The 12098-nt window shown below is 41.3% G+C and overlaps 1 protein-coding gene across 1 annotated transcript in view; it reads left to right on the plus strand.

Annotated features, from left to right (window-relative positions):
* kiaa0825 (KIAA0825 ortholog) overlaps nt 1-12098 on the plus strand; it is a 112716-nt gene that overhangs the window by 40406 nt on the left and 60212 nt on the right. Inside the window, exons 16-22 of the mRNA XM_023400961.2 lie at nt 1262-1441; nt 3936-4166; nt 4269-4573; nt 4831-4937; nt 7357-7501; nt 9895-10050; nt 11510-11604. Coding sequence (XP_023256729.1) covers nt 1262-1441; nt 3936-4166; nt 4269-4573; nt 4831-4937; nt 7357-7501; nt 9895-10050; nt 11510-11604 — 1219 coding nt within the window. The remainder of the gene's footprint in view (nt 1-1261; nt 1442-3935; nt 4167-4268; nt 4574-4830; nt 4938-7356; nt 7502-9894; nt 10051-11509; nt 11605-12098) is intronic.

Here is a 12098-nt window from a genome sequence, read left to right on the forward strand (position 1 = left end):
TAGTTAACCTGCCATGCTCTCCAGCACCCCAAGTGGAAATTAATGTTAGTCACCCCTGTTTCCTTGGACCATTGCTAGCCACAGCAGTGATATCCAGAACACCCTGTCCTTAAGGACCAATTACTCGACTGGCAGAGAACAAGATGCCGGTATAACCCACATAATGCTGCCTAATAGACTGATTGTAGGTCAGGGTGGTTGACCACTTTTGAGTGTGTGTGTGTGTGTGTGTGTGCGCGTGTGTGTGTGTGAGATGTTTGATAGTGAAAGAAAAAGAGAGAGCAAGGAATGTAAAGTGAATATAGAGATAGAAACAGAAATCAGTTGTCATCTGGACCTTGAGTGGTGGCAATGCTCCCTAACAGCCTGTTATCAAGCTGGTTGATATTACTGGCCTTTTAATGCAGCAGCTAATTCAGCCCTGTCATTTTAAAATAGTCCAGTATTAGTCACTAGGAAGCCATGCTTTTTTCCCATCACAGCGCCCCCTCATTGACTGCTGCGTTGCATACACTCTTCTATTCAGATAGCTGTCATCTCCCACACAGTAGACTGACAGACCGCTGGATGTCTGCCACCTCTGGAGCAATGGGCCTTTCCTCAGCAACCCCTGTCAACTTAACACACACACACTTGTAAGCACACAAAACACATATATAGACATCCATATGGGTTACACAAGCACACACCTCCATCCTCAGCCCTGTGCTCAGACAGCAACCCCCACAAGGACACCCTGTCAAAACCTCTTCCTTTTCACTTCCTGTCTCCATGTGCTGTGGATCCCACAGCCAGGGGCTTTGAAATCTGTTTCTTTTTCAGTTTTTTCTGGTCTGTTTTTTTTCCTCCATCTAACACAGATGTGGGTTTTTCTTCCCGTTCTATTCCACAATGCCTTTTGTTCGCCCTTTCTGTTAACATGTGTCAGGTTGGGCAGCCTTGACATTTTCCAATGTGTTTTTGTGCGAAAAAATCAAGTTGCTGTTTCATAGAATAGAGTTTTACATCTTTCCCTACCAACCTCCATAAGGTTGATATTTTTTGAATCATAATTCAAAAAACAGTCAGATTTCACACTCACCTACACACCCCTAACTGAATGTATGTGTGCGTCTGCGTAAGCCTTTTCCTCTCTTTGTGCATCCTGTTGTTTTTGTGTCAAGTGCTCCAGAATATCACATTTCATAAATTCACACACATTTATTGGTATTATGCCCAAAAGTGTCTTGCCAAACTGACACTATTTTAATTTTGTTTTCAGATTTTTGTCAGGAGAGTGCCTTAGAGATGTCGTCAGAGAGCTGCCATGCAGGAGATGACTTCATAGTCACACTGTTCAATCTTTTCAGTTGCTTGAATACTGTTCCCAAGGCCTTGACTCAGGCCCTTCAACCGTACCTGGAGAGGGCACACATATGGGATCATCTCTACACACTGGCAGGTGAAATAGCAACTAGTTGCAGTATAATGTTGTAGTTTAGAGATCATTACTACAGACTGGTTGATATTCAGTGTATTACTAAAGGCCATAGTACTATCCTATACCTCACTACTGCACTACTCTACATTGTGTGTCAATTATTGTGTTCTTCAACGTGAAATCAGACGGCCTTTGCTGCATGTCATTGCGTGTCCCCTCTCTCTGCCTCCACATTTCCTGCGTCTCTACTATCCTGTCCAAAAAAGGCACAAAAGCCCCAAAAAATATACTAAAAAAAAAAAAAATCCTGTGATCACAGTTGAGTTATCGTATTAATAGAAATTAAACACTAATGTTATTAAATAATATGGTTATTTGTTAAGACAAAAATAAGTTTTTGCTACAGGAGAGCATCTTTGATGTCATTTCATATAATGTTAATGTTAATGCTGTCATTGCTCATTAGATCATTAGCATCAGTGTTATTTGGCTTATAAGTCAGGATACTGTATTATTTATCAATTCTATACTACAAAATAAAGTGATGATAAAAGACTAAGTGCAATTCTCATTTCATGTTGAATTGGAAAAACTAACAAACTAACAGCTGTTTCGTACTTAGATAACAGGAAATCTCCAATTTGAGATTTGACCATATTTTCTCTAAATATATTAGATATATTTCTAAATACAAGAGTAAATCTGTCCACAAAGAATATCTCTTTTTTTTTTTACGGCCAGTGTTGACATTGCATGCACGTGAGCTAAAGAATGACTTTAATATGCAGTTACAGAGACTGCAATTACTTCCCAACTCTTTCTTTCCGCCTCTCTCTGGTACAAGCTTTGATACAGAGCTTAATCAGAACTCCTGTGGAGTATGGAGCTCTTTTTGGTGGTGATTTTTATATCCTGGGTGAGTGGTAATTATTGTAGCATAAATTAGGGTGATTGGAGAAGAGTATTTGGATGGAGACAGAGCAAGGGAGGGGTCGACAGAGGGAATGAACGAAAAAGAGATAGAGTGAGCCAGAGAGAAATTCTCAATGTCATCCAATCATGATTTATCCTCACAGGGTAATTAGTTTAATTATTGGACTGTGCCAAATCTTTGTATTATAATTTTGGTTACAGGATACCCCCAGTGCCCCCATTTCTATTTAAACTGTTCACTGAGTTAACTTTCATAGATTACATTGAGAGTTTCACTATTTCTGCACTTAAACTGATGTTTCATCACACTGTAGCAGGTTGTTTCAAATCAATACACCAGTCAATACTGTAGCAGGCGGTGTAAAGTCTGAAAACCAAGTGACTTTGAAAAATAGGTCTAGGTCTCACCTGCCACAGAGTGCTTCTCCTTCCAAAAGCTATATCATTTTCTGTTCCGCTCTCCTCTTTTTCTGTGGGTCTGAGGTCACACATTTGTTCTGTGTCCCTGGAGTTTTCAGTGCACTTCCAGTGCCACCACAGTACTATATCTCTCTGTTGTAGCCTTTGGTTTTACAGCCGACGCTGTAGGAAGTTTATGGGTGCCATACACCTTCATGCTGTAGCTGCTCTGCTATCAGTATGAGCAGGATATGAAAGGGCAGAGCGATGAAAGACATTGAGCACCTGGAGAAAGTTGTAAGATTTCTACTGTCGGGCCACCTGGTTTTGATTGAGAACATCTGAATTTGACTTGATATTACTTGCTTTTAGTGTAGATGTTTAAAAAAAAAAAATACCGTAGCACTCTGAGGATCCACAAGCTGTTGGTGTCTGTATTTTCCCATCGGTTGAAAAGTAGAATCATTTCTAACACAGAGTGAGCTATACAGTAATGACTTGGTGGGCTTGTAGAACAATACCCATAATATGAAATGTAACCCAATCTAATTTGGTAGCAATTTCGAAATTTCATCTACCCTTCATTTTTATGTAAGTAGCGTGGAATGTCTGTGTCCATAGTTTTATGATTCAATATTTAGAATAGCCATAAAATAGTATTTTGATAGAAAAGCTCCTAAAAAAGAGAGATAAAAAGCTCCTACACACAGCAATGAGAGTCTCCTTTATGCTGCATCTCCCCTTTTAAAATAATTAAAAACAATGTGTTTTGTACAGCAGGCAACACGTCTGCATATTAAATTCAATAGGACATGCTTTCCTTTACAATTTGATTTCTGTTATTTAAAAAAAACTAGTCAGTCTGTGGGTTGCCAGTCTCAAAAATTTTAAAGAATATGATTGTTGGAAAAACAGACATTTCCCATGCCGAAGTTAAAATCCCAAGTCGTTTAGTTTGTCATTTATTTGTGTTTCTTTTTTTTTTTTTGGCTTGCTCCCTCTTACAGCACCAAACTGGTCACAGCCTAACATTAACTTTATGCTTATTCTTGTACAGTTCAGCTTTATGCTTTTATTTTTTTCAAGTGCAGTCTTAAAAATCAAGGATACATAGAAGTAGTAAGTTTGATATTCTCTCAGGCACCCTTCTCTACCTGCTGCATTTATTTACCATTTTTGTCAGACACAACGCGGACAGCACCTGGAGTGATCACCTGTGTCCGGGCTGTAGTCACCAAGTCTACCAACAGCCTCCTGGTACACCTGGTTTCCATGGTGATGGGTTGGCAGGCCACAGAGGAGCTGAGTGGAGCCTCGTTCAAGCGGCATGTACCAGAGAGTGTCCTAGCTAAAATACCCAAGGACTGGAACTACGCGCCACTGGAAGCACGGGGAAAGGAGACTGCCACTAAGAGTACGCACATACTGGGTGTCACATTCTCAAGACAAGAGAGTTATTAGAAACATTAGGACTATTCTTCAAAAACTAACAGCAAGCCTTTCTTTCTCCCTCCAGCTGTCATATCCCTAGCAATTCAAGCCACGTCCTTCATTTTCACCAACCTACCTATGGCTGTAGCGTCTCTGCCTCTCCCCATTCGCTTCCTATTCCAAGTGGCAGAGAAGCACCTCTCCCAGCATGCCCGGCAGCTGCGCTTGGTGGGCCTGTTGCTCTGGGCCTTGCTAGGCTGCCTGATCCGGGGCCTGGAGGACCCAGACACATTAGAACAGATCAGTGGTTTGGCCCTGGACCGTGGGGCAAAGGACCGCCTGTCCCTGCTGGCTGAGTGCCTACAGGCTGCCATGGGCATTCAACAGAAAGTAAGGGCTAAGGGTTATATATTAAAAATGATAATAATATCAGTAATAATAAGTTTGAGGTTTAATCACAATTTAGGGTAAGGTAGGCATTATATTGTTCTGTCGTGGGGATTCTAAAGTACAAATACAAAAATCAATCTTGAATTTCTACCTCTTATACGTTATATATGTTTAAAAACCCTGAACCTGTACTCATATTGATTATTGATTTGATTTTCTTACTCATTTACCTTTGTGGTCTGTTTTGTGTCTGGCAGGGTGTTCCTAAACCCACAGTGCACAAAGTGCTGCAGGCTCTGGAGGAGAAAAGACCCAAGTGGACAAACATGCAGCTGCAGAAGGCCCGCAAGCTCTGCTCAGACAGGTGAGAGGTCAACTGCAGGGATTTAGCAAGAGGTCAAGGTCAGAATCTTATTGATGAAGTTTATATTAATATTTTCATACATCCAGGAAAGTGCCATACATCTGTTATCAACCATTAGTCTCAGTTGATATTGATTATTCATGTGCACTGTCAGCAAAAAAAAAGAGGATTAATTTTATTCAGATTATTTTGATCTTAAAAACAGCTTTTTAAAAAATGAATTTCCCAGTTCATCATTTGAGTGATTTATCAATAGTAAGATGAAGGTTGAGGGCTGATAGTCTGATGAAGGAGGAGGTTCAAACTGATCAAACTGACTGATGGTGTATTCAGCCACTTTCCATTCAATATAGATACTGAATAAAACAATGAAAAAGAAATGCAGCTTAGATTTGCTTTTTTTTTTTTTAATTGAGCATTCAAATTCTGATGTATCGTATCATAAAAATCATTTTTCATTGGAAAGCTCTATGAGTAAGATCAATGAATCTCACGTGCTTGTTGTGGTAAATGGTGGGCATGCCGTCTGACTAAGTGGACTGCTGGCTGGAGTGATGGGAACAGCTTTCACTTTGAGTTGATCTGTGACCTTTGGCTCTGCGTTCTGTAGCTTCTTCCCAGAAATTGCATCTCTGGTCGCTCACTTCATCATAACAAACTCTGGATGCATCCATCCTCATAAAAAGGCGATTCAGCGCCGTAACACAACATGTATAATTAAAAAAAAAAAAGGAATGAAATAAATAAAAACACTAAGTAGATTATGGCCAGTTCTAGGAAATGCTGTCTGTTCAGTGACAGGGAGAGGGGAAGACATGGGGGAGAAAAAAAAAAAAATGACAAGAATCAGGGGGTGGAGGGGTGGGGAGGAGGTTGAGTGGAAAAGTGAAAGAAGAGTGATTATGTATCACCTGTCGGAGGCATTCAGTGGGATCATTACTATTCATTAAACTAACCTTCACAGGGAAGTGACGCCTGGCTTGTAAACAATCAGAATACAGTGTCAGAGAGGGAGAGAGAGAAAGAGAGAGAGAGAGAGAGGTGGATGTAATCACTCCAAAAACAACTGGCACTTCACTCACTGGCATCTCAGACACACACACACACACACACACACACACACACACACACGTACAGTGAACCCCTCTACAGAGAACATTTGCCCCTTGCGAGCCCTCCCACCTCCATGTTCCCTCATCCCACTTTTCCCCCTTCCTTTTCCAACTGGACCCCCCCCCCCCCCTTTCCCCACGCCACCCACCTTGTCTTTGCAAAGTAATTTGTAGAGGAGAAGATTATTGTTCTCCATCATGGTGACCCTGGCTGGGCTGACGGGATGCATACACAGATGAAGATGAATGCAGTTATTCCTTGGCGGAGGTCTGCCTCTTTCAGGGCACATTGGCCCTAATGACATGATTGATAGGCTGTCCCAAATCCGGAGGGGCCCTCATTAATCACCCCGCTGACTGAATCCAATCATCTGCTTCACCTGCACAGTGACGGACAGGAAAGGATACAGTGCAGGTGCTGACACGGATGCACAGCCACCATCGGCGACAACACCGCCGCCGGGCCAACAAGCAAAGGAATGAGGGGATGTATGTGGACGAGACGGGACTCCTCTTCCTTTGCCACTCTCAATGTCAAGCAGCCAATGGCTGGCTGACAGGCGACACCATTTCTGCCACCTTATAATTACAAAGGGGAAGAGAGAGAGAGAGAGAGAAAGAGAGAGAGAACAATGACAGGAAGTGTATGTGAAGGAGAAGGTTTGATGGACGGTAGTGTGATACCCATCCATACAGGAAGGGCAGGAAAATGATGCAGGCTTCTGCCAGGGTTGCGGACACGTACATGCATGAGGACCTTGACACACAATTACACACACATATACACGCTTAAGAACACATACACCAATCATTTTTAGTGCAGCAGCATCCTTCGGACAAAATCCCCTATGTATCTCATGAATGGTAATGAAAACGGTGGAAATTATTTTGTTATCTAACCCTCAATAATTTGTATTTCTTATTCACTTTCACCAGCGTTAGCCTTGGATTGCAATGTTTTCAGATATATTCGAACATAGAGAAATTTTTTTCTTTGCCAAAAGTGCATTTTAAGTTCATTTGCCCTCTGGAGTGAATGATTTCTCAAAAAACTAAAAAATAGTTAATTTTAAACTCAGGGGTCATGATTCACCCAATTTTCTTGTGTGTAATAAATTTCAAATTTTATCCCAAATTCCTCTCTAAACTGGAAAATACTTCCCCAGCCGGAGGTGGTTTTTAGATCCAAGGTGACACCCTCCCTCTTCCTGTTCCTTCTCCTTTCTCTTTGCCCCACTCTGTGTTTTTTTCTATCTTTGTGTTCCCTCTCCCATCTCCCCCTTTTCCCATCTCTGTTTCTCTTTCAGTGTATTTGAGCGAGAAAGGGAGAGCGGAGTCGCTGCGGCTGAACTGACTGAGCAGAAAATAGGCCTGATGCTGCTGGAGGTCTGCCACAAAGCAGGTGGCACCGAATACCTGAGGCAGATCTATCACATCATCCAAGGCAATGAGGTAGGGAAGCACTCCCTCTCCCCAGCAATTAGGTGGCTGCTGGCCTGAGGCCGCAGGCTGTTCATGAGGGGGAGACAAAGGGAAGAGGGCTGCTGCTTGAGTGCAGTCTGCCTGTCTGATCTTCTGTTGTTCAGGTGACCTCAAGGGTGCAAACCTACAGTGATTTCATGTGTTATATGCTCACCACATGGAGAGGAGAGGCAGCCGCATGGAGTTCCCACAGTTAGCATAGAGCTCTTTGGAGGAGATCAGAGTGAGAAAGAGCAGCGATTCTTTTTTAACTCAAGTGGAAGTTATTTTAGCTGAATTCACTTCAGAAAAAAAAAAAAGTTTAACAAATGAAAAGTAGCAGTTCTCTAGAAAGTTAATTGGAGTAGATATATATGTACAGTATATATTATATACATACAGAGTTTATTGATATTTTCCTTTAAATGAAAAAAGTTTGCATTTCTTCTCTAGTGAAAATCAAACTTAAACATCCACAAACAGCTTGCTGCCAAGACACCAATCAGTACAGTATCACATGTACTAATGGACTGTTACAGTGGCTCTTTTGATGGCAGAGAATATCAATTGTGGGATGAGGCTGGCAATATTCGGTGCTTTTGTCACTGTCAACGAATTCCATTAAGAGACAAAAACCAGACAAAAACTTAGTCCGTTTCTCTTCTCCACCGTGTCTTTTACACTCATCCCTATTGGTTCTTACTAAAGACGCACATATTTTTTAAAAAGGTTTTTAAAAACAATTTTGTAAAATAAGTTGACACTTTTTAGCAAATGGTACTCTAAAAGGAGGAAGTTATGTCTTTGTTGGGGACTATTTTCATCTGTGGATTTAGTGCGTATTTATACTCAGTATTTATAATGGCAGATTAGTTTTGTCATCCAGTGAAACAATGACATGTTCCTTCATTACAACAGAGGTCTTGCATACCCAGACAAAATGTATTAGTGTTAGTGTTAGATCAGTTCAGTTTTGGTTTTCATCTTTTCATGGAATTTGTTGATAAAAATTACCAGCGTTATCCTTTAAGTAGCATTAAGCTTAATTATCTTTAATGGTGGAATTGCTCATGTAGAATGTAATCATTAAAATTGCATTGCAGAAAAAAATAATATCGCAATTCGTAATAATAATAATAATAAAGATAATGGTGACAATACTAAAAAGCATATAGAGCTTTCTGTACAGAAATCACAATTGTATATGTTTGCACCACAGCTCCGCTCTCATCCGGTGTATGTGAAAAATGCTCAAATGCTTGCTCAATTATACTTAAACAGAGTGGAGGACGTTCAAAGATCACTACAGTATATGATATATAGGTGTAGCTGCAGTAATAGAGTTTAAAGTCTAAACAGCCAGTTGCAGCTCTTGGGAGTGTTACTGACATGGTCCTCCTATATACTGTCTATTAGGACACAGCATGGAAAAACACAAGCATAAGCACCATATACATTATGCTGCTGTTGATGGAATCCATAAACAGCTATAACTCTATGTAGCAATTTGGGAGAATGTGAACGGGATTCCCAAGCAGGCTCCGAGTTACCCTCCCGGCAGCTCCAGTATCTCTACCTACCCAAGGTCGAGGCAAGAACACGCAGGTCAGGGACACACCATGCTGGTGGTGAGGTGGAGGGAGAGGGGGTTCGGAGGCCATGTCAAGCTGACGGATGGGAATATAGTGGATTCACACCAGGATGCCCATGTACACACAAACACACATCGAGACATACTGTACACACACTCATTACTTTATACTGTACATCTTGTCAAGCCACCTGCACTAAGTAAGCACTGCAAAGGTTACAAAAACAAAAGTAAAAAATGTAGTGGTGTCCTGAAAAATCTGTTTCTCTTTCTCTATGTCTGCACATATCTATTTGTTCTAGTGTTTTCATTACTTTATATCTGAAGCGGTGTGATTAATTTCTACTTTTGTGAGGCTGATCAGTTAGGGAATATGTGGATAGAGAGCATTAATATGCTTGTCTGGAAACAGTGCGGCAGAAATCCTGTCTGAACTTGATTAGTTTATGCTTTTGTTGGGTCAGTCAAACATTACGTCAGTGAAAAAAAAAAAAAACAATCTTTCAGAAGTTCATTATCATTATTGCAAGTTAAAAAAAAAAAAAAATCCAAATGTCAGCTACACACCGAATGTCCCAGTGTTTGCTCTTTTATTGTTGCTCTGTTCTTTCAGTTTGAGGAAGTTTGTTTCCCTTTCAGTTTTAGATAACTTTTTGTCCTCTATCTGTTGGTCTTAGTTTGTCAGCCTTTTTCTTTCCACACTATTTCACTGTCAGTCTGTCATAACATGTCTTTTTTCAACCTTGCTCCTCTCTGTCTGTCCTGTGTTTCTGCACACTCTTCCCTTCAATAGGAGCTGTTGATGTCTCAACTGATTGGAGGCACAGACTCGCCAAATGAACCTCCTCACTTGTTGAACTTTGGCCTTGGCTCTGACAGTCCCATGGACACAGCCTGTTTCAACCCTCTCCACCAATTTGACCACATTGGCAAGAAGAAGCTGGATCAGGTTTGCCAAGCATTTATAGGTTATCATCACAGTTGCTAACAAACAATTTATTTGTTATTTATTATAGCTATATGAAATGTCTGGTATCCTATAGTGATTATTGGAGCTTCATTGCTTCATGTTGGTGTCGTTATAACTTTCTCCCAAGGCCAGAAGCATAAAGTTGAAGGTTTGGGGCTGTTTGAGTCTCTGGTGAATTGGATACTGTGGCAATCTCTGATGTTGTCAGGTCTTTCTGGGGCTCCGCTTCCTTATTCTCTATAGGTCGCTGCCTTTTCCATGCACAAGTCAAGAAAGAGAACACTGAGAAGGTGAAAAGATGAGGAAAAAATTTCTGCCATAAAATAGTGAATAATGTTAGAGGTGTGCAGTCTTAAAGTGCACTTCTTTGGGGCTTTGAACCGTATACCCTCTTACCCCAATCTTATTCCCAGGAGTGCCACCATGATGTTCAGTTAATTGTTAGATTCTTTTTCTTCCCTTAAAAGGGATACGCCTAGCTACAGGTAGCATTAGTTCAGTGTGATATTTTTCAGCTTCCCCCCTCATTTTTATCCTATTATCAAGGGAAGTAACATTGATATCACAAAAAAAAAAAAAAACAATCAACAAAAGCTAGTATTTCCTCAAGACGGGCTTGGGTGTGTCTTTCTAATGTTTAGAATGGATTAGATATATTTATACATTTGTGATCCCCTGTAATGTAGGAGTGTTGCCGCTATTGTTTTTCAAGAACAGACACGTTTTAATCCTAAGACTTTGCCTGTTTTCGGCTTATCACAGGAGGCTGCATAGCTTTGCATAGAAACACCCTATTAAGAGAATGATTAAAATGCCTTCTCCGCTTCAGGTGCCTGTGTTGTTTGTCAAATAAAATGGAGGGAGGAGGGAAAAAAAAGTTACATCCATCAATCACCTATGAGGAAGGAGCAGAGGAGGGGGGGTGTGTGTGGATGGATGGAGGAAACGAGTGGAGTTCTCCTACTTTTGTCAATAAAACTCAGCCTGGAGTTAAGAGTGACATTTTGGCAATCAAAGCAATCTGATTTTTATTTGCTTTCCCAATATGGTGCTTGTGCGTCTGTGCGTGTGTGTGTGTTTTAGAGAAAGAGAGAGAAAGGAGAGAGAGAGAAAAGGAGAGGGGGTGGGGGTTGGCGGGGTGCCATTGAAGATGGAGAGAAAAAAAGCAGAGCAGTCAGAAGAGTAACGACTCCCTCCCAAAATTGATTTATCTTTCTATAAATGATGGCTACATCCCCCCAAATGGATTTATAAATTAATTGCTGTCTTATTGGAATAAAAACCTTCTTGTGCGGACATGATTGATCGCATGGTGTCGGTGGCCTGCGCTGGGGACCCCCCTCCTCCTTTGTTAGTGGGTCCCAGCTGGAGCGGTAATGCACTGATGGTATTAACCCTGATTAATAACTAACAATGTGCTATCCTCATACATCAACAGAGTGCCGTGGTCGACTGGGCATGGGACTGGCCAAGGCTGCTGCCAGCCTATCAGGGCATGAGTCAGGTCACCTTCAAAACTCTGCTGGCCAACAGGTAAAACAGTAATTTCACTTGTTACATGTACACATGTTCACTGACAGCAGTGTGTGCCTGTGTGCGGAAGTGCAAGTGTGTTCTTGTGTTTTCATGTTTTCATTATGATCCTCACAGGTGTTTTTTGTTTTTGAGGAGTTGTTTCATGAAATAAAAGCCTCACTCCTCAGAGGCTTGTGCTGCGTCAGTTGCGTCTTTACCTGCACAAAATGAGGTGTCCACTTGGGACTCCTGAGGCAAGTTTTCTGCCACCTCCAAATTCTCTTTTGACTTAACTTTGGCACAAGCTTTAGTCATTGGGGATCATATAGTCTCGTTGCCCTTCATCAGAGGTTCAAGCTTCCGCTTTGTTCAAAGGCCAAGGGGCTCCTGTGGCTTCCAGAATGGAGGCTGAGGTGTGGAAAGAACTCTTTGGAATAATGATATTGGAGCACTAAAATATGCTGTGTATGTTGAATCATGACATCCCATCTTTGTGAATGCACATGCACATG

Source organism: Seriola lalandi, unplaced genomic scaffold (assembly GCF_002814215.2).
Source record: "Seriola lalandi dorsalis isolate HSWRI2012SDOR001 ecotype SW California unplaced genomic scaffold, Sedor1 jcf7180002053097, whole genome shotgun sequence".
Taxonomy (NCBI): domain Eukaryota; kingdom Metazoa; phylum Chordata; class Actinopteri; order Carangiformes; family Carangidae; genus Seriola; species Seriola lalandi.